The sequence below is a fragment of the Oncorhynchus masou genome, chromosome 6 (assembly GCF_036934945.1).
Source record: "Oncorhynchus masou masou isolate Uvic2021 chromosome 6, UVic_Omas_1.1, whole genome shotgun sequence".
Lineage (NCBI taxonomy): Eukaryota > Metazoa > Chordata > Actinopteri > Salmoniformes > Salmonidae > Oncorhynchus > Oncorhynchus masou.
Genome location: NC_088217.1, coordinates 62,081,674 through 62,101,269, shown reverse-complemented (window position 1 = coordinate 62,101,269; position 19,596 = coordinate 62,081,674). Strand labels below are relative to the sequence as shown.

Sequence of the window (19,596 nt, the reverse complement as noted above, 5' to 3'; positions counted from 1 at the left end):
GTGCTTTGCCCTCGTGCCGCAATTTTAGCAAACACAGAAAGGGGCCTATATTGACCAAAAGTCGTTTGGCACATTGCTTAGAGTTTCAACAACTTTAATAACTTATTTCTAGCCTACAATCATCGATTTTACTGCTAATGTGAAAACAAAACAAAATATGTCTATTGTTGCTCATTTTAAGACAATTGTCAAATACTTTTAACATTAATTAGATGTCAATTGTTGTACAACATCATGGCTACGCTGTTGGCATCCCCTTTTACAGTGGATTCCACTGTTGTGGGCCTTTTACCATCTGTCTGATTTTGTTGTTCACACAGGAGAGAGATGGGGCTACAGTGGGTCCTCGGGGGAGCTTCAACAACATCATGATGCTGACAAGGCAGAGAAGAGTCTCTCCAGATCAGAACACCTCAAGAAACATCAGCGGAGACCCACAGGGAAGAAATCTCACCGCTGCTCTGACTGTGGGAAAGGTTTTAAATCTTCATCAGAACTTAAAATACACCAACGAGTACACACAAGAGAGAAATCTTACCACTGTTTTGATTGTGGGAAGAGCTACTTAAGATCAAATTCACTAAAAGTACACCTGAGAATTCACACAGGAGAGAAACCATTTATCTGTGATCAATGTGGGAAGAGTTTTACTACATCAAGCCATTGGATTGTACACCAGAGAACACACACAGGAGAGAAACCTTATAGCTGTACTCAATGTGTGAAGAGTTTTACACAGTCAAGCAACCTGTTATCACACCAGAGAACACACACAGGAGAGAAATCTTATAGTTGTAAACAATGTGGGAAGAGTTTTACTCAGTCAAGCATCCTGGTATCACATGAGAGAATACACACAGGAGAGAAACCTTATAGCTGTGATCAATGTGGGAAGAGTTTTACTACATCTAGCCATCTGACTGTCCACCAGAGAACACACACAGGAGAGAAACCTTATAGCTGTACTCAATGTGGGATTAGTTTTACTCACTCAGGCAGCATGTTATCACACCAGAGAAAACACACAGGAGAGAAATCTTATAGCTGTAATCAATGTGGGAAGAGTTTTGTTACATCTAGCCATCTGACTATACACCAGAGAACACACACAGGAGAGAAACCACATAGCTGTGATCAATGTGACAAGAGATACTCTGATAAAAGATCTCTGATCAAACATCAGAAAATACATACATGAAGGAGTTGTTTCATGATATCAATGAAATAAAATCTCACAGTGTAGAATGTTTAAACATTATAGTAGGAGTATTTGAATAATGGAGAACCCTAATTGTTTGCCTCCTGTTCTATTGATTTCAACATGATATGGGTATTAGCCTCATCAGTGGAAATTGTTTTGTACTTTGCTGCATTCATCTTTCCCTTAATCTTGATCAGTCTGCCAGTCCCTGCCATTGAAAAATATCCCCACTGCATGATGCTGCCAACACCATGCTTCACCGTAGGGATTGGGCCTGGTTTCCTCCAGACGTGACGCTTGGCATTCAGGCCAAGAGTTCAATCTTGGTTTCATCAGACCAGAGAATCTTGTTTCTCATGGTCTGAGAGGCCTTTTGGCAAACTCCAAGTGGGCTGTCATGTGACTTTTATTGAGGAGTGGCTTCCATCTAGCCATTCTATCGTAAAGGTCTGATTGGTGGAGTGCTGTGTAGATGGTTGTCCTTCTGGAAGGTTCTCCCATCTCCACAGAGGAACTCTGGAGCTCTGTCAGAGTGACAAGTGGGTTCTTGGTCACCTGCCTGACCAAGGCCCTTCTCCCCTGATTGTTCTGTTTGAAATGATTGCCAGCTCTAGGAAGACTCTTGGTGGTTTCAACTGTCTTACATTTTAGAATGATGGAGGCCACTGTGTTCTTAGGGACCTTCAATACTGCAGAAATGTTTTGGTACCCTTCCCCAGATCTGTGCTTTGACACAATCCTGTCTCGAAGCTCTACGGACAATTCCTTCGACCGCATGGCTTGGTTTTTTTCTCTGACATGAATTTTTGGCAGGTGGGCTCCAATGAAGTTGTAGAAACATCTCAAGGATGATTAATGGAAACAGGATGCGCCTGAGCTCAATTTTGAGTCTCATAGCAAAGGGTCTAAATAAGGTATTTCTGTTTTTCACTTTGTCATTATCGGGTATTGTGTGTAGGTTGATGAAGAAAATATTATTTAATCAATTTTAGAATAAGGCTGTAACGTAACAAAATGTGGAAAAAGTCAAGGGGTCTGAATACTTTCTGAATGTTCTGAATATGCTGTTGGTTTACTGTTAGAATAAGTTGTATGACTACACTAATACTGTTAAAGCAACGATGCAGAGACCTAGAAAATACATGGCCAACCTTGTTGCTAGAGATCTAGCTACTGGGTGTGCAGGTTTCTGTTCCAGCCCTGCACTTACAGCTGACATTGTGCTGATTATTTGGATTAGACACTATTCAACTATTCAATCATGTCTTGTTTTGGAGTCAGATGGATGTCTATACCCACTGCCCATTTCCACAGGTGTTCTTTATGATAGGAAATAAAGGGCTGATTCACAGAATGAACTATAGTGTCTTTCTGAGTCATTGAACATTCCCTGTTTGTCTGGTTTATTGAGTTACTCTAATTTAGTCTGATATTGTACAATCATTATTTAATTCTGCTACATTTAAAAAGTATTAAATTATTTAAAGCTTTATTTAGCTAGGCAAGACAGTTAAGAACCAATTCTTATTTACAATGATGGCCTACCGGGGAACATCGGGTTAACTGCCTTGTTCAGGGGCATAACGACAGATTTTTACCTTGTCAGCTTGGGGTTTCTGGCCCAATGCTCTAACCACTAGGCTACCTGCTGGCCCATAGGCGTGTCCAATGCAGACATGATGGATTAGTATTGACCTCGTAGACATGTCCATTGCACTTGTTCATGTGGTTGGTAGTTTCGATACTGAAACAGGATTTGCTAATCCTCCCACATTGTTTCCATGTTGCTGAGATGTTTTCTCCATTTGAAATGATACTGTTAGAAATAGGTAAAGCACTCACACATCTGAGAACTTGTGTGTGTTCATCATTAGTTAATAACTTGAAAGAAAACAAAAGGCTGATTGATACTGATCAGTGTGTGGGTTTTCTTTTTCATCAGACAATTGAGGCTCATATTGACTATGTTATTATAGCTTTGAGTCACTTTTCAAAAGTTGCTAAAAAGTTCCAAATACATTTTTTTAAGCAGCTGAATATCGTTAGGATTGTCTGAAAAGATGGTAAAACTAGCAACAAAATTGCTAGGTGGCCATCACAGGTTGGTGGCGTTTATTGGGCTATATTTGGCTATAAGATAGGGAGGTCAGAATAGTTGAATCGTAAAAATGTTGTGGTAGTTCCCGGTTATTGATTTTTGGTTTGATTGTTTAGGTAACACCAGTGAATTGGAACAAGAAGTTAACATATTCTAAACATTATCTGTTTTATTATGGGGAACAATGAAAGGTCTGCAAGTTGTATTGCTGGCTGAGTTTGTTTTATTTTAAAGGGACAGTGCATGTTTATCACAGTTGTGTGTGTCTAATGGCAGGGTCTTTAAGAAGCATTTTGGAGAGACTGTTTGAAGAGAGACTGAATGGGTTTTAGATATAACCATTAAGGAAATTTAAAACATGATTTGATAGATACAATATAATTACTAGGTTTTATTTGTAGTAAACGTTTGGGTTTGAGGGGATTTCATAGTACAGCCCAGAGACAAGATATCTTAAAGGGGTACACTCACATATGGAATATTAGGAGTTTTAATTAAACAAGTGATTTTTTTTTAGATAAAGGGTTCATTAATATGTCTAATATGGTATGGAACATGAATGTAAAAGGGTGGTGTAACCTTTGACCTTTATCAGGGTTTTCTTTTGTGGTTTGATCAGCCACGGGGGGGGGGGGGATGAAATCCTACTAACCATTAGGCCCATTAAGCTTTCTAATGCAGGAACCTATACCCTTTGTCTGGAAAGGGATGGGGGTGACACGATGGGTGTGTTCTCTGTAAAAGTGCTGCCGAGGCCACAGCGGTCCCAGACGAACCAGAGCCAGACCCAGAAACACTCCACCACTCCAGGCCCAACCCTGCCTCCACCAACCAAAATACAAAACCCTATCCAGGTAATTAATGTTAAGGATATCACAGATAGCAACCAATTGGGTACTGAAACTGGATATGACAGTAGGGAAAATATGTGGATGGCATACATGCGATATACTGCCAAGACATTACAAAGGAAGGACTGTGTTATTTGTGGCCATACTAGGCCTGTATTGGCTACTCATCCATTTGCCTTGGGAAAGGGGGAAGGATAGAGGTGTATACTGGAAAGTTTTACCATGTTAAACCCAACTCCACCCTTTGTAAGACTCTAGTGTTCCCGGAAGTCCCTCCTCAAAAGGCTCCCATGGGGTGTTAAGGCGTACGGAGGTAACTACAGTTACATCACTGGTACAGGTAGGGGTTTTGACTACGGGCGGTTGCCTGCAGCAGATTGTAATAGTAACATAACCATTAATGCTACCTGGCCAGTGAACGGCTTGAATCAAACTAAGGGTGTTGCTGATGTATGTTGGATGTGTGGCCCAAACAGGCATTTAACACCTGTCCTTAGAGGTAACTGGTAGGGTACGTGTGCTTTAGCCAGTCTGATAATACCACTAACCATTATTGAAGTTACAGCTCATCAGCTCCTGGGATCTACTAGAAAAGCACCAGTGATGTTCACCCGTACTCCAGATACAGTGGGGCAAAAAAGTATTTAGTCAGCCACCAATTGTGCAAGTTCTCCCACTTAAAAATATGAGAGAGGCCTGTAATTTTCATCATAAGTACACTTCAACTATGACAGACAAAATGAGGAAAAGAAATCCAGAAAATCACATTGTAGGATTTTTTATTTACATTTACATTTAAGTCATTTAGCAGACGCTCTTATCCAGAGCGACTTACAAATTGGTGAATTCACCTTCTGACATCCAGTGGAACAGCCACTTTACAATAGTGCATCTAAATCATTAAGGGGGGGGGGGGGGTGAGAAGGATTACTTATCATATCCTAGGTATTCCTTGAAGAGGTGGGGTTTCAGGTGTCTCCGGAAGGTGGTGATTGACTCCGCTGTCCTGGCGTCGTGAGGGAGTTTGTTCCACCATTGGGGGGCCAGAGCAGCGAACAGTTTTGACTGGGCTGAGCGGGAACTGTACTTCCTCAGTGGTAGGGAGGCGAGCAGGCCAGAGGTGGATGAACGCAGTGCCCTTGCTTGGGTGAATTTATTTGCAAATTATGGTGGAAAATAAGTATGTCAATGTCATATTTATCCTGATACCAGATTTGATTGACGCAACCCTAACACCTCATGGTTGGAGATGTTAGCCAGCTAGGCTAATGCTAACTAACTAACTAGCTGAATAATAACAACACCGTAAATATTAAATTAAATCGAATAACTAAATAGACGACAGAAGTGGGTTTAAAACACAGTGGCTAATATACACTAAAGCGTCTAAAGAGCTTTATTGGTTCGTCTATTTTGTCTAGCAAGCTACCGAGGTGGCTGACGAACTGTTGCTGCTGTTGAAAGAAACGTTCCGTCCACTAGATTATACGTCACACCAGCAACATCGCCTTAAATTCCCAGACCGCCATCTGTTGACTGGAGTGGGTAAAATGTATATTTTATTAACAGACACGTTAGTGTAGGAAGCATGAGTTTTTGGTCCCGGGGATAGAAATGTATAAAGTTGACATTACATCATAAAATCCACCTTTTACATCGTACATGAACAATTTATGTTTTGGTAACTACATTTGTTGGTTTGGTGTCAAATAAGCCTCTCTTTATATGTTATTTGCCGAATCTCAGTTTTCCATATGGGTTTTATGCTAAAGTTCCCTCTTTCAAGTTGGTAGATAACTGGAAAATCAAATGTTATTGGTCACGTATACATGGTTAGCAGATGTTAATGCAAGTGTAGCTAAATGCTTGTGCTTCTATTTCTGACATTGCAGTAATATCTAACAAGTAATCTAACAATTCCCCAACACACCACCTAATACATACAAATCTAAAGGGGTGAATGAGAATATGTACATAGAAGTATATGGATGGCCGAGTGGCAATGGCGGACTGGCCGTCGGGAGAACCAGGACATTTCCCCGTGGCCTGAGGGTCGTTTTGGCCTGAGGGTCGTTTTGGCCTGCTGTGAATAATCAACTTGACCAGAGATAATATAGCAAGCAGGAATGAGTTGATGTAGAATCCATGCATCAGGCGCGACTCTCACTCTCTCGCTGCAGTGTCCCTGCGCAGAAATTACATCACTCCGCGACGCACAAGGCAACCGTCAACATGCTTCTCTACCGATAACATTTTAGACAAGTCACACTGCAAAATGGACGGTCAGAAAAGGAAAGATGGAGCAGAGGGAGAGAATATAAAAAAAGAGAAAGGCCCTTGCCACAGACGCAGCTAAATGCTGCAAAATAAGCGACATATTTTCCAGTAAGGGACCAGGTCATTCAAAAACACACACACTGATACACACACACGACACCCAGCATAGCTAGCTAAGTAGCCTAGCTAATAATAGTGACACAGCGGCCGGGAGGCTAAACAGTTTGCACTTCTTACGTCTTCATGGAGGAATTATATCATAGCAATGAGTGCAACATAGCGATCAGAATATGACATTGAAGGCAAAATGTTTCAACTGTCGTGATTTCCGGACTATAAACCGCTACTTTATTCCCAGGCTTTGAACCTCGCGGTTTATACAATGACGCATCTAATTTATGGATTTTGTCACCCTCATCATGGCAAAGACACAGAGAAATGCATATGATGCAGCTTTCAAGTTGAAGGCATCGATATGGCTGTTGGAAAAGGAATGAGTCGATGATAAGACGTTGGAAACAGCAGCGTGAGGAACTGACTCAGTGCAAAAGACAACAAAGGCTTTCAGAGGGAAGAAAAGCAGATGGCCCAAAGTATTTGCAGCCACTCGACATCAGTGTAAATCGTGCATTTAAGGTGGCGCTCTGTGTTCAGTGGGAGGATTGGATGACAAGTGGGGAGAAATCCTTCACTAAAACGGGCCACTATCATCAACGGGTTTCGAAAGGCTGGACTGCTGCGTGTTGAAGGGGCAGCATGAGCTCAGCCGGATGAAAGTGACGAGAGCGACAATGAAAACGATCCAACATCGGATGAAGCAATTCTGAGGCTATTCAATTCCGACACCGAAGGAGATGATTATGGTTTCAGTGCACAGGAGGAGGAAGATGGTGACCAATGACTTTCTTGGTAGGCTACTGTTTTATTTTTGTTACAAGCCGTGTTTTGTTTAAAGGCTGTGTAAAGTTACTTTGTTTCAATGTACAGGTAGACATGTGCAGCTTATTTATGTACAAAATACATATTTTTTAATAATTCAGTGTTTGCGGTTTATATTCAGGTGCGCTTAATAGTCCATACATGACGGTAATAGTAAAACCAAGAATATGGACTTGCCAGGACTCGGTCATGACTCATGCCACATAAGCTGGGGAAAGTGTACATACACTGTACAGCGAAACAGACTACAGTAACGTAACCATAATACATCCATGAACGTAACCCAGTAGCCTGTGTGACACAGCACAGTAAATGACAAAGATCATTAACACCATTAGTACCAGCATTACAAGGTGCAGAAGGAAGCAGCAGCAGCACTAGAGCTTCAGGTGCTCCTATAGAACTGGAGATTGTGGTCAGTTCAGAGTCAGACTCAGAGCAGGAACCTTCAGGAACAACTTCAGAGCACAAACCTAAACATGTAGGCTATGATTTTAGATTAATATGAGATTTATTTATGAGATTATCAGTGGGACTGTAATCAGGCATACAATCGATGACTGCACATCTAATACAAGTTTAAATTGAGGTTATTTACAATGTTAATCTTATTCTTGTCACGCCTGCTCCCGCTCTTCCTCCCTCTGGTGCTCGAGGGCGCCAGACTCCCCAACATTACGCACTCAAGCCACTTTCAGTACACACACCTGCCTTTCCCCGTCACGCACATCAGCGCTCATTGGACTCACGTGGACTCAATTTCTTGTGTAATTTCCTTCCCTATAACTGCCTGTTTCCTAGCTCTGTTCCCTGCTTCGGGATTGTTTGTCATATGGCCTTGTTTATCTGTGTGCTGACGCTGTTCCTGTGCGTATTCTGCATATAACTTGGAAAACATGGCCGTCAATCATGACATGTTTCTTGAGCTTATATTGTTGCTAAGCAAATATGATGTCTGCCTACAAGATCATGTTGGTGGAGCATTTAGAAGAGCAAGTAGCAGATGGAAAGTAAAGGATGAGGGTCCTTGGTAACTATGACATCCAAAACAACAGCAAATAAAGTTATTGAAGTCATCAGAATGTTGATTCAGCAGACAATTGCTGTTGAAGTGAGAAAGGCAGGGATGTTCTCAATACGAATGGACACAACACAGGATTTAACATCCAAAGCCCAGTGTGCAGTAGTTCTGCGATATGTCACTGATGTTGTCCACGAGAGACTGATTGCGGTCATTGACTGTGACTCATAGACTGGAGAGTACTTTGTGGACCTTGTGAAACAGACCCCTTGAGAAGATGGACATAGATATCAAACAGTGTGTTGGTAATGCAACAGACGGAGCAGCGAATATTCAGGGACAATACAGGGGCTTCTCTGCATCGCTCACAGGAGAGTCTCCTAACCAAGTACACATATGTATCAGGGCACAAGGTGAGAACCAGATGCAGACACAGGAGGCAGATGGTTGGAGTCTTAGATGTTTATTGATCCAAAAAGGGAGTAGGCAAGAAAATGCTCGTGGACAGGCAAAAGGTCAAAACCAGTTCAGAGTCCAGGAGGTACAGAGTGGCTGGCAGGCTCAAGGTCAAGGCAGGCAGAATGGTCAGGCAGGTGGGTACAGAGTCCAGAATACAGGCAAGAGTCAGAACCGGGAGGACTATAGAATAGAGAAGGCATGGGCACGGGAAAAACCACCCTGGTTGATTTGGACATACAAGATGAACTGGCACAGAGAGACAGGAAACACAGGGACAAATACACCTGTTTTCAGCAGCTATTTCATGGTCATTCCACTAGGGACCTGTTTTCAGCATATTAAGTCTCCAGTCAATAACCGGTGCACTGGAATTATCCCTCTTCATCCTATACACATACAGACATTTCAGTCACGTGTGCATAAGGGAGAGGGGGTGTCTGATGTCTGCAGGTCAATGCAACAGAGAAATTTGATCCTTGTAATTATTCTCTGTGAATATCAGCAGTGGTAATGATTGTGAAATATTTTTTCATTTCATGAGAGCAACATGATAATTAATGATTTCTGAACAACCATTTTTCATTTAATGTCTTAAGAGTATTTTATCAACTTTATTTAACTTGGTGATGTTTCATTATAGAGAACATAACATGACAATACATGACATCTAAGTAGCTGAATATTATTTTGGACTAACAGTCAAACAGTTGGAAGGACACAACTCCTTTTATTCTGGTTAAACAGTGAGAGACCAGTTGATAAAGGAGTGGGGATTTTTTGACAAATAGGAAACAATATGTCATGTTTTACTTGTACCTCAGCCAGATTTGTGAATGGTTAGGAAATAATATGTCATGTTTTACTCGTACCTCAGCCAGCATTGTGAATGGTGTCTGATGCAGAGACTTACTAGACCATGGCAGTAAATCTAATACTTAGGTGTTTTTAGTCATGCATGAAAGGTCTGTGGTGGTTCTATGGTTATAAGTTAATGACCTTGGAATACATTTCTGGCCATACTGGCAGGGTCTGAATCAAACCCAATGTCCACCTGGTACACTGACAGGGTCTTCCAACAAGACAATGATCCAAAACATAAAGCAAAATCTACAATGGAATGGTTCAAAAATAAACATATCCAGGTGTTAAATGGCCAAGTCAAAGTCCAGACCTGAATCCAATCGAGAATCTGTGGAAAGAACTGAAAACTGCTGTTCACAAATGCTCTCCATCTAACCTCACTTGAGCTCGAGCTGTTTTGCAAGGAGGAATGGGAAAAAATGTCAGTCTCTCGATGTGCAAAACTGATAGAGACATACCCCAAGCGACTTACAGCTGTAATTGCAGCAAAAGATGGCGCTACAAAGTATTAACTTAACTTCTTGAAACTCCCCATCCCGGATCCGGGATTGTGACTAAAGCCTCAGGCTCATTAGCATAACGCAACGTTAACGATTTCTGAAAATCGCAAATAAAATTAAAATAATGCGTTTGCTCTCAAGCTTAGCCTTTTCTTAACAACACTGTCATCTCAGATTTTCAAAATATGCTTTTGAACCATAGAAATTGACTAATTTGTGTAAGAGTATGCAAAGCTAGCATAGCATTTTGTGTAGCATGTAGCACGCAACATTTTCACAAAAGCCAGATAACCAAATAAATAAAATCATTAACTTTGAAGAGCTTCGGATGTTTTCAATGAGGAGACTCTCAGTTACATAGCAAATGTGCAGTTTTTCAAAAAATATTATTTGTGTAGGACAAATCACTCCGTTTTGTTCACGTTTGGCTATGAAAAAACCCTGTATACAGTTATAGCCTGAAGCTCATTAGCATAATGTAACGTTAACGATTTCTGAAAATCGCAAATAAAATGAAAATAATGCATCTGCTCTCAAGCTTAGCCTTTTCTTAACAACACTGTCATCTCAGATTTTCAAAATATGCTTTTGAACCATAGAAATGGACTAATTTGTGTAAGAGTATGCAAAGCTAGCAATGCATTTTGAATAACATGTAGCACGCAACATTTTCACAAAAACCAGATAACCAAATAAATAAAATCATTTACCTTTGAAGAGCTTCTGATGTTTTCAATGAGGAGACTCTCAGTTACACACCAAATGCGCAGTGTTTCCTGAAAGCTTCTGTGTGTAGGAGAAATCGTTCCGTTTTCTACATTGCGCCTGGCTACTGAAACGAACCGAAAATGCAGTCACCTACAACGTGAAACTTTTTCCGGATTAACTACATAATATCGACCGAAACATGGCAAACGTTGTTTGGAATCAGTCCTCAAGGTGTTTTTTCACATATCTCTTCATTGACATGCAGTTCGTGGAAGCTTGCTTTACTCTGTGTATTGTTTGGAAAAATACTGGCAGGTGACTTTTGCGCACCAATTTCGGCGCAGGACACCGGGCGGACACGTGGTAAATGTGGTCTCTTATGGTCAATCTTCCAATGATCTGCCTACAAATACGTCACAATGCTGCAGACACCTTGGGGAAACGACAGAAAGGGCAGACTCATTCCTCTTGCGTTCACAGCCATATAAGGAGATCATGACAAACAGAGCCTCAAAAATCCTTGTCATTTCCTGGATGCCATGTCATCTTGGTTTTGCCTGAAGCTCACGTTAAAGGGCACGCACAGAGAAGATATTTGTATTTCTGGACACGTCAGAGTGTTTTCTTTCGAACAGTAGCAATTATATGCATAGTCGAGCATCTTTTTGTGACAAAATATCTTGTTTAAAACGGGAACGTTTTTCATCCAAAAATGAAATTGCGCCCCTAGAGTTCAGAGGTTAAGCGGGCTGAATAATTTTGCACGCCCAATTTTTCAGTTTTTGATTTGTTAAAAAAGTTTGAAATATCCAATAAATGTCGTTCCACTTCATGATTGTGTCCCACTTGTTGTTGATTCTTCACACAAAAATACAGTTTTATATCTTTATGTTTGAAGCCTGAAATGTGGCAAAAGGTCGCAAAGTTCAAGGGGGCCGAATACTTTCGCAAGGCACTGTATATTCTGACAAGATGTCTCTCTGCCCTAACAAGGGGAGTCGTTGTCCACAAAGCGGCACTGCGGGTTGTCTTTCTCCTGCCTATCATTTCTTTGAATTGGTGGATACATCTTATTATTGTAATCTATTGTTTATATTTTATGAGGGTTGTTGTCGTCAACCGCCTGTATTCAATTGAGAGAGATGCTAAGCTACTAGCCTCATGGCATGAATATGCATAGCGATCTGGAGACAACTTCTATAATGTTTTTATCAAAGTTGTCGGTATATCGCGTGTCCACATAACAACTTAAGCATTACGAAACTTCTGTTGGTTCAAGTAAACCTCACGTAGCAAATATGCCATTAATTTTGTTGTTGACCAAATTCAACATTTTCCACATTGGGTTGATAATAGTTTCAACTTGGATACATCCTACTGTAGTCTACTGGCATTACCTACAGAGATACAACCACTGGTATGCAAGCATTTCTAAACTTTTTTTCTCACGTTTATGGGGTAATGTGATGTAATTATGAGTTAATGTCTGTAGATTGATCATTAATAAATGTATGTATATGTAATATAATGTAATAAATCATCCATTTCAGAATAGAATGTAATGTGTCAAAAGGAAGGGGTCTGAATGCACTGTATGTTCTAGGGTGTCCCAGATAACAAAAACATACTGTTCTCTTTCTACCAATTGATTGGTTGAAATGTTATGACGTGTATTTTTCCATATAGACACACCCTCTGTGTTGAATCAAATCAACTGTGTGTGTTGAATCAAATCAACTGTGTGTGTTGAATCAAATCAACTGTATGTTTTGGATCAAATCAACTGTTTGTGCGGAACTTGTTATGTTATGACGTGTATTTTTCCACATAGAACCATATAGAACTTGAACTGAACTGATGCTTCAAGCGTTTGATTAAATAATTAACACAAATGACTTGAGGAAGCCGGAGATCAATATAACCAGAAGAAAATAACCAACCGACCTGCTGCTGGCCTTCCTAAATTCTGACGTTATGCTCATGAAGTTTCCGGTAAAATCGGCAAACCTTTTCCATTTCCATTTAGAGAGACAATTTATCTGACCATTACTACCAATCTGTGTGCCAGTTATGAACAAGTTACAACACCTGTTTGGCCCCGCCACTTCCTGGGTCGGTGAAGAGCAGTATTAAATTTAAGGAATATGTCCGAGTCTCACGCTCATCACCTGTGGAAGGCAGGGCGGGGTGGATTTAATATGTTGTACCTCGTTTCCATCCTTCAGGGAACAGTAGTTATAGTCATAATGTTACGCTTGTCATAATGATGAACTTCAACTTAAATACTGGATCTTGCTGTCAGACAGTTTTTTTTGTATTCAGATCTCAAATGCTCTCTAACTACGTCACATTTAGTGTCTCCTTATGTTACGCTGGGAAAACAGTTTTCATGGACACAGAAATCCTAAATCATTTCAGAGTTTGCTAAATCCAATGGTTGTAACCGAGAGTCACCTTAACTTTATTGACAACACCCAAATGGATACTGTCATTAACGCGGTTTTTCAATAATTACACATAATTCTTAATAGTGTAGCTGTTTTGTTACAGTCACATGTTTAACTATCATCAGCTGATCCAGGAAATCATTTTCTGAATGCCAGTCACATGACAAACATCACGACATGCCACAACAACCAAAGTGCTTCTTCATTCATTACTCTGGTAAAGACAGTTATGCCGTGCTCCACGTTGGATCCAACATGCCTAACACATTGATGTTTATAATGTTATTATCTGCTTGATTTACAGTAGGGTCTCGTTAGTCTGTTTGGAAATGGAGATACTTTGCTCATAATGTGTAGAGAACTGTTCCTTGATGGATAGGCTATTGTACAACACACACAGCTATTTTCCTCTATTCAGGACATTTAGAATGACAACCCATTACAGAGTAGCCTAGTGGGATTATTCACAAAATTATCTGGTTATGAAATGTCATGACAGACATTTTAACTTCCATGTTTCACCTGAAATATTAAATAATTTATAATCCTAGGTCTATGTTATTGTTAGGTGACGTTTATGGCTGATGTTAAAGCTAGCCAAAGAGCATTTTACTGGTTAAGTATTTTTTAAGTATATAGCAGTTGATTTGCGACAAAAACACAAACATATTAGCCAGGACATTCAAGCGAGCCTTACAATTATAATCCAAAAGTAGTGTGAAATGTACTCATATTCAACCTGGATATGGAGGCTATTTTTGCTGTCAGCCTATGAGAACTCCCCTGAGTTTTCCCCCACGGTGGTGAATTAGGGAATAGACCCAGAGCTTAATGTGAGTTTCCTTGAGTAGCACTCCTGATCTTGCAAGGTATATTCAGAATACATTGTGAAAAACTAAAGTCTTTGCTCACCATTTTTGCTCCAGGCAGATATACTACATCCATAATTATCGGTTTCCTCATTAGCAGGGAGGTGTTTCTGCATTCAAATTATTTGTGCATTGCATTTTTGCTGCAATTTTAGCAAACACAGAAAAGGGCCTACATTGGAGACCAATAGTTGTCTGGCACACTGCTTAGGATTTCAACAACTTGAATAACTTATTTCTAGTTACCACAAGAAAAAATATGACTTGTTGCTAACTTGACTGTCTTAATTGTCAAATAATTTAACAGACGTTAATTGTTGTAGAACTCATGGGTATGCTCTGGGCATCATCTTTTACCTCAAATAAACAGTGGATTTCTGCTGTTGTGGGCCTTTAAAACTTCTTGATGCACCCATCCCTTTTGCGGGATAATTTTCGTCAACATCCGCTAAATTGCAGAGCGCCAAATTCAAATTAAATTACTAAAAATGTTTAATTTTCATGAAATCACAAGTGCGATATAGCAAAACACATCTTAGGTGGTGGTTAATCCACCTGGCGTGTCAGATTTCAATAAAGCTTTTCGGCGAAAGCATACCAAGCGTTTATGTAAGGACATCTCTCTCAGTAGACAAAATATTACAAACAGCTAGCAGCCAAGTAGATTGGTCACGAAAGTCAGAAAAGCAATATATTAAATCGCTTACCTTTGATGATCTTCGGATGTTTGCACTCATGAGACTCCCATTTACACAATAAATGTTCCCTTTGTTCCATGAAGAATATTTTTATATCCAAAATTCCTCCATTTGGTTGGCGCGTTATGTTCAGAAATCCACAGGCTCGAGCAGTCACGACATCGCAGACAAAAATTCCAAATAGTATCCGTAATGTTCACAGAAACATGTCAAACGTTTTTTATAATCAATAAGTTGTTTTTACAGTATATAGTCGGTAATATTTCAACCGGGACTGTAGTTTCTTCAATAAGAGAGAGAGAGAAAATGGATGCTCCAAGCTGTTGTGCATGCAAAACTCTGGAGACACCCAGCTATACACTGATGTGATGTGATCTTTCTCGCTAATTCTTCAAAATAAAAGCCTGAAACTATGTCTAAAGACTGTTCACAACATGGGGAAACCATAGGAAATGGAATCTGGTTGATATCCCTTTAAATGGAGGGAAGGCATTCAATGGAACATGGAGCTTTCAAAATAGAAGCCACTTCCTGGTTGAATTTTCCTCAGGTTTCTGCCTGCAATATCAGTTCTGTTATACTCACAGACAACATTGTGACAGTTTTGGAAACTTTAGAGTGTTTTCTATCCTAATCCGACAATTATATGCATATTCTAGATTCTGGCCCTGAGAAATAGGCAATTTAATTTGAGTATGTTTTTCATCCAAAAATCAAAATACTGCCCCCGACACTCAACAGGTTAACCATCTGTCTGACTTTGTCATTCACACAGGAGAGAGACGGGACTATCGTGGATCCTCTGTGGAGCCTCAACAACATCATGATGCTGACGCGGAAGAGAAGAATCTCTCTAGATCAGAACACCTCAAAAAACAGCAGAGACCCACAGGGAAGAAATCGCATTGCTGCTCTGACTCTGGGAAAAGATTCAACTCTTCATCAGACCTTACAATACATCGAAGAATTCTTACTGGAGAGAAATGTTATGGCTTTGATCAATGTGTGAAGAGTTTTACTGGGTCAAGCTGTCTCACTATACATCAGCGAATACACACAGGAGAGAAACCATGTCGCTGTGATCAATGTGGGAAGAGATTTACTCTGCTAAACAGCCTGATAGTACACCAGCGGACACACACAGGAGAGAAATCTTATAGCTGTGATCAATGTGGGAAGAGTTTTACTACATCTAGCTATCTAACTATACACCAGAGAACACAAAGGAGAGAAGCCATATAGCTGTGATCAATGTGGTAAGGGTTTCGGTACATCTGGCTGTCTGACAAAACACCAGAGAACACACACAGGAGAGATCTTATAGCTGTGATCAATGTGGAAAGAGTTTTACTCAGTCTACCAGCCTGACATCACAACAGAGAACACACACAGGAGATAAAGCGTATAGCTGTGACCAATGTGGGAAGAGTTTTTGTTCATCTGACCTTCTGGCAACACACCGGAGAACACACACAAGAGAGGAACCTTATACCTGTGGTCAATGTGCGAAGGGTTTTACTCAGTCTATCAGCCTGACATCACACCAGAGAACACACACAGGAGAGAAACCTTATAGCTGTGACCAATGTGGGAAGAGTTTTGGTACATCTGGCTGTCTGACAAAACACAGGAGAACACACACTGGAGAGAAACATTATACCTGTACTCAATGTGGGAGAAGTTTTACTCAGCAAAGCAGCCTGGTATCTCACCAGAGAACTCACACAGGAGAGATACCTCATAGCTGTAATCAATGTGGGAAGAGATACTCTGATAAAAGATCTCTGATCAAACATCAGAAAATACATGTTTCATGATATTAATGAAATAATGTAGCATGTTTTTAATATTGTGAAAGTATTTTAGTCATGTCACAATATAGAATGTTTTAACATTGTAGGAGCAGTATTCTAATGATGTCACAATGTAGAATGTTTTAACATTGTAGGAGCAGTATTTTAAGGAATGTCAGAATGTAGAACCCTAAACGTTTGCTCTGAATTGAAATTGTACTATTTATCAGATTTAACAAAAATATTCTAATTGGCGCTATTCCCATTTAGCAAAATGTAATTGAAAAGACGTTGAAAACCGAAAGTGAAAGTTGATAAGATGTCTTCAGGTTTTTTTTTCAATGACTTGAAAACAACTTAAATTCAACGTACTTACAGCCTATACACATGGACGCAGTATAATAAATTGGTCTATAATCAATTTTATTAACAATCTTACATCACTCCAGCATTTCTTCACATCCAAGTGCTAATTGTCTTTATTCCACAACTGAAGAAGCATGATGCAAATCACCTCATGTTTCAAACATCCAGCCTGACAAGAGATCAGTCCATGTTTACAAAGGGGTGTCCATTTGCTTTTGATATTTACAATTCATGTAACATTTAGTAATCACAATTATTCATGCAACCAAATGACTATTTTTTTGTGTACAATTATATTGGAATTGTTATCCTGCTTTTAGAATAGCAGGGATCATTCTCAGATGTTCCAACCCAAATGTACTAGAGCATGACATTAGGGACTGGGCCCCGATCCAACAACATGCTTATCGAGATATTGCAGGAGTTTGCTCTTGAAATCAGACATGACTAATACAATTTGATTTGAGTTTTGTTTGGGCTCGTTCCAAGGGGATGAGAGTTCTAGAAGCTAGTGAGTTCTACAATTCTATAGGAAGAAAAAGGAGAAAAAAATGATATGGTTGTATATTATCATTTAGAAGTACGTGTTTTTTCTTGTTTTTAATTGTTGACAGCCAGTAGACACCATGTTTATATTGCAGAAGGTGAAGCATTGTAGTAGATTATGATGTGAAATGGAAGTTGGTGTTCTGTTGGTGGTAAGCAAACTTGACCAACAAAAATATAGGATATATGTGTTGTCTTAAGGGGGAAGGTGTTACAGGCTTTGGTTTTTCCATTTATGTTTTGAGGTTGGACTTTAGAACATAAAGCTCGTCAGCACGTAGGACGCACTGATTGGTGTCACCTCGTTAGTCAGTATATGTTATACCTGTGCTGGCTTGTCCATCTCATTAGTGGGAAGGTGTTTCACCTGAGCTGGTCCAGGTTCTATTTAAGAGTGTCTGGCCCAGTGCTCCAGTTGTCTTGATAGATGTGGAGAGTCAACACCTTTAGTTGCGCCACCTTTTTGGTTTAAAGATGTTTTTCATTTCAGGTTGAAGCTTCTTTCTGAAGAGAGCTTATTTTTTTAAATGAATCAATACAAGCAAACAAGATTGTTTCCGGGGATTGGTATGGCAAATACCTTACGATTTGCCTGGACTGAAAAGGAGATGGAGCCGTGTAGTAGAGAGACATTTGGAAGGACCATTTTGATGGGATGCCTCAGGATAGAGGTGAAGGAAGTGCTCTGCCTTCAAGGGAACCCGAATGAGAAGGCTTTCGATGTGACGTTTCACAAAGAAGAAAAACATGACGAAGTAATGAAGATGGCAAAGGAAGCGGAGAAAACGGGACCCCTGTGCCATTATGCGGTGACCAGCCTGGCGAAGAACAACGTCAGGGTGGTCACCGTAACCATGTACAATCCGCATGTGAAAGATGAAGAGGGGAGGGCCTTTCTGGGGAGGTACATGGACAATGTCTCCTCAGCGAGGTACCTCAGGGACTCCCTGGGTTTCTGGAACGGAAAGAGAGGTTTCCAGGCGTTACTCAGGGAGTCCCCGAAGAGTGTGGATGGCTACCTCCATCCTCCAGCGATGTTCTCCCTGGGGGCTGACAGGGGAACACTATACTATGCACGTCAGCCCCCGTTCTGCAGGCCTCGTGCAGCGCCAAGAGGTGTCGATTTTGTGGGTCGGAAGAGCACGAGGCCAAGGAATGTGACGAGCCCAAGGCTTGCCACGGGTGTGGCTCAAGAGCACACCTGTGGCGTGATTGCCCGGCTAGTCAGAGGTCATACGCGTCTGCAGCTGGGGGGGAGCGGGGGATGGGGGGAGGAAAGAAAGGACGCATGCGGATTGTACGGATGGCACAGGGGAAAGGACGGAGAAGGACGAAGAAGGGAAGAAGGAAGAGGCGAAAAGAAAGAGGAGAGAAGATGGAAAGAAGGAAAAAGAAGGAGAGATTAAAAAGAAGGTGGAAGAATGTGGAGGAGCAGAGAAGAGGGAGAAGGGGACAGTGGTACGAGAAGGAGTGGAAGAGGGAACGGGGACAGTGACGGAGTGGAGGTGGGAGGGGAGGGGGGGGAGATGGGGGGGAAGGAGTGGGGGGCTAGGCTTCCTCGAGGTCGAAATGAGGGATTTGGTGGAGGATTTAGCGGGGATGGGACGTTGTGTCTCCCCGCTACTTCCTTCACCAAAGAAGAAAGGGATGAAGAGGGGGAGCTTGGCAGGAAGTGAGAGGGAGGGGGGTGTGGAGGGGAGGGTAATTTGTCCTCCCGGTTTGCCTCAGCCCCTTGCATTTTAGTGGATGACTCCAGTGAGGGGTCGGTGGGCTGTTTGCTAGAGGGATCCCAACTCCTGTTTGAGGAGATGGGGTCCTCTACATGCAGCCCTGAGGCAAACAGGGAGGGGGGGATGGTGAGTGGGGAGGGACGACCCAACACACTGCCTGGGTCATGGGTTGGGATGGAGGACGGGGGGGCGTCAGGAGTGGAGAGGACGTCCCCGCCGGTGGAGATGGACC

At 41.2% G+C, this 19,596-nt stretch overlaps 1 protein-coding gene across 4 annotated transcripts in view; it reads left to right on the top strand.

Annotated features, from left to right (window-relative positions):
* LOC135542397 (zinc finger protein 239-like) overlaps positions 1-2,559 on the top strand; it is a 49,735-nt gene extending 47,176 nt beyond the window's left edge. For 3 of the 4 annotated variants that reach the window (XM_064969326.1, XM_064969325.1, XM_064969324.1), the window contains one exon: positions 321-2,559. In XM_064969326.1, coding sequence (XP_064825398.1) covers positions 321-1,198 — 878 coding nt within the window. In that variant the 3' untranslated portion in view covers positions 1,199-2,559. The remainder of the gene's footprint in view (positions 1-320) is intronic. The other variant, XM_064969327.1, reaches the window with a different exon arrangement.
* The last annotated feature ends 17,037 nt before the right edge of the window (positions 2,560-19,596 follow it).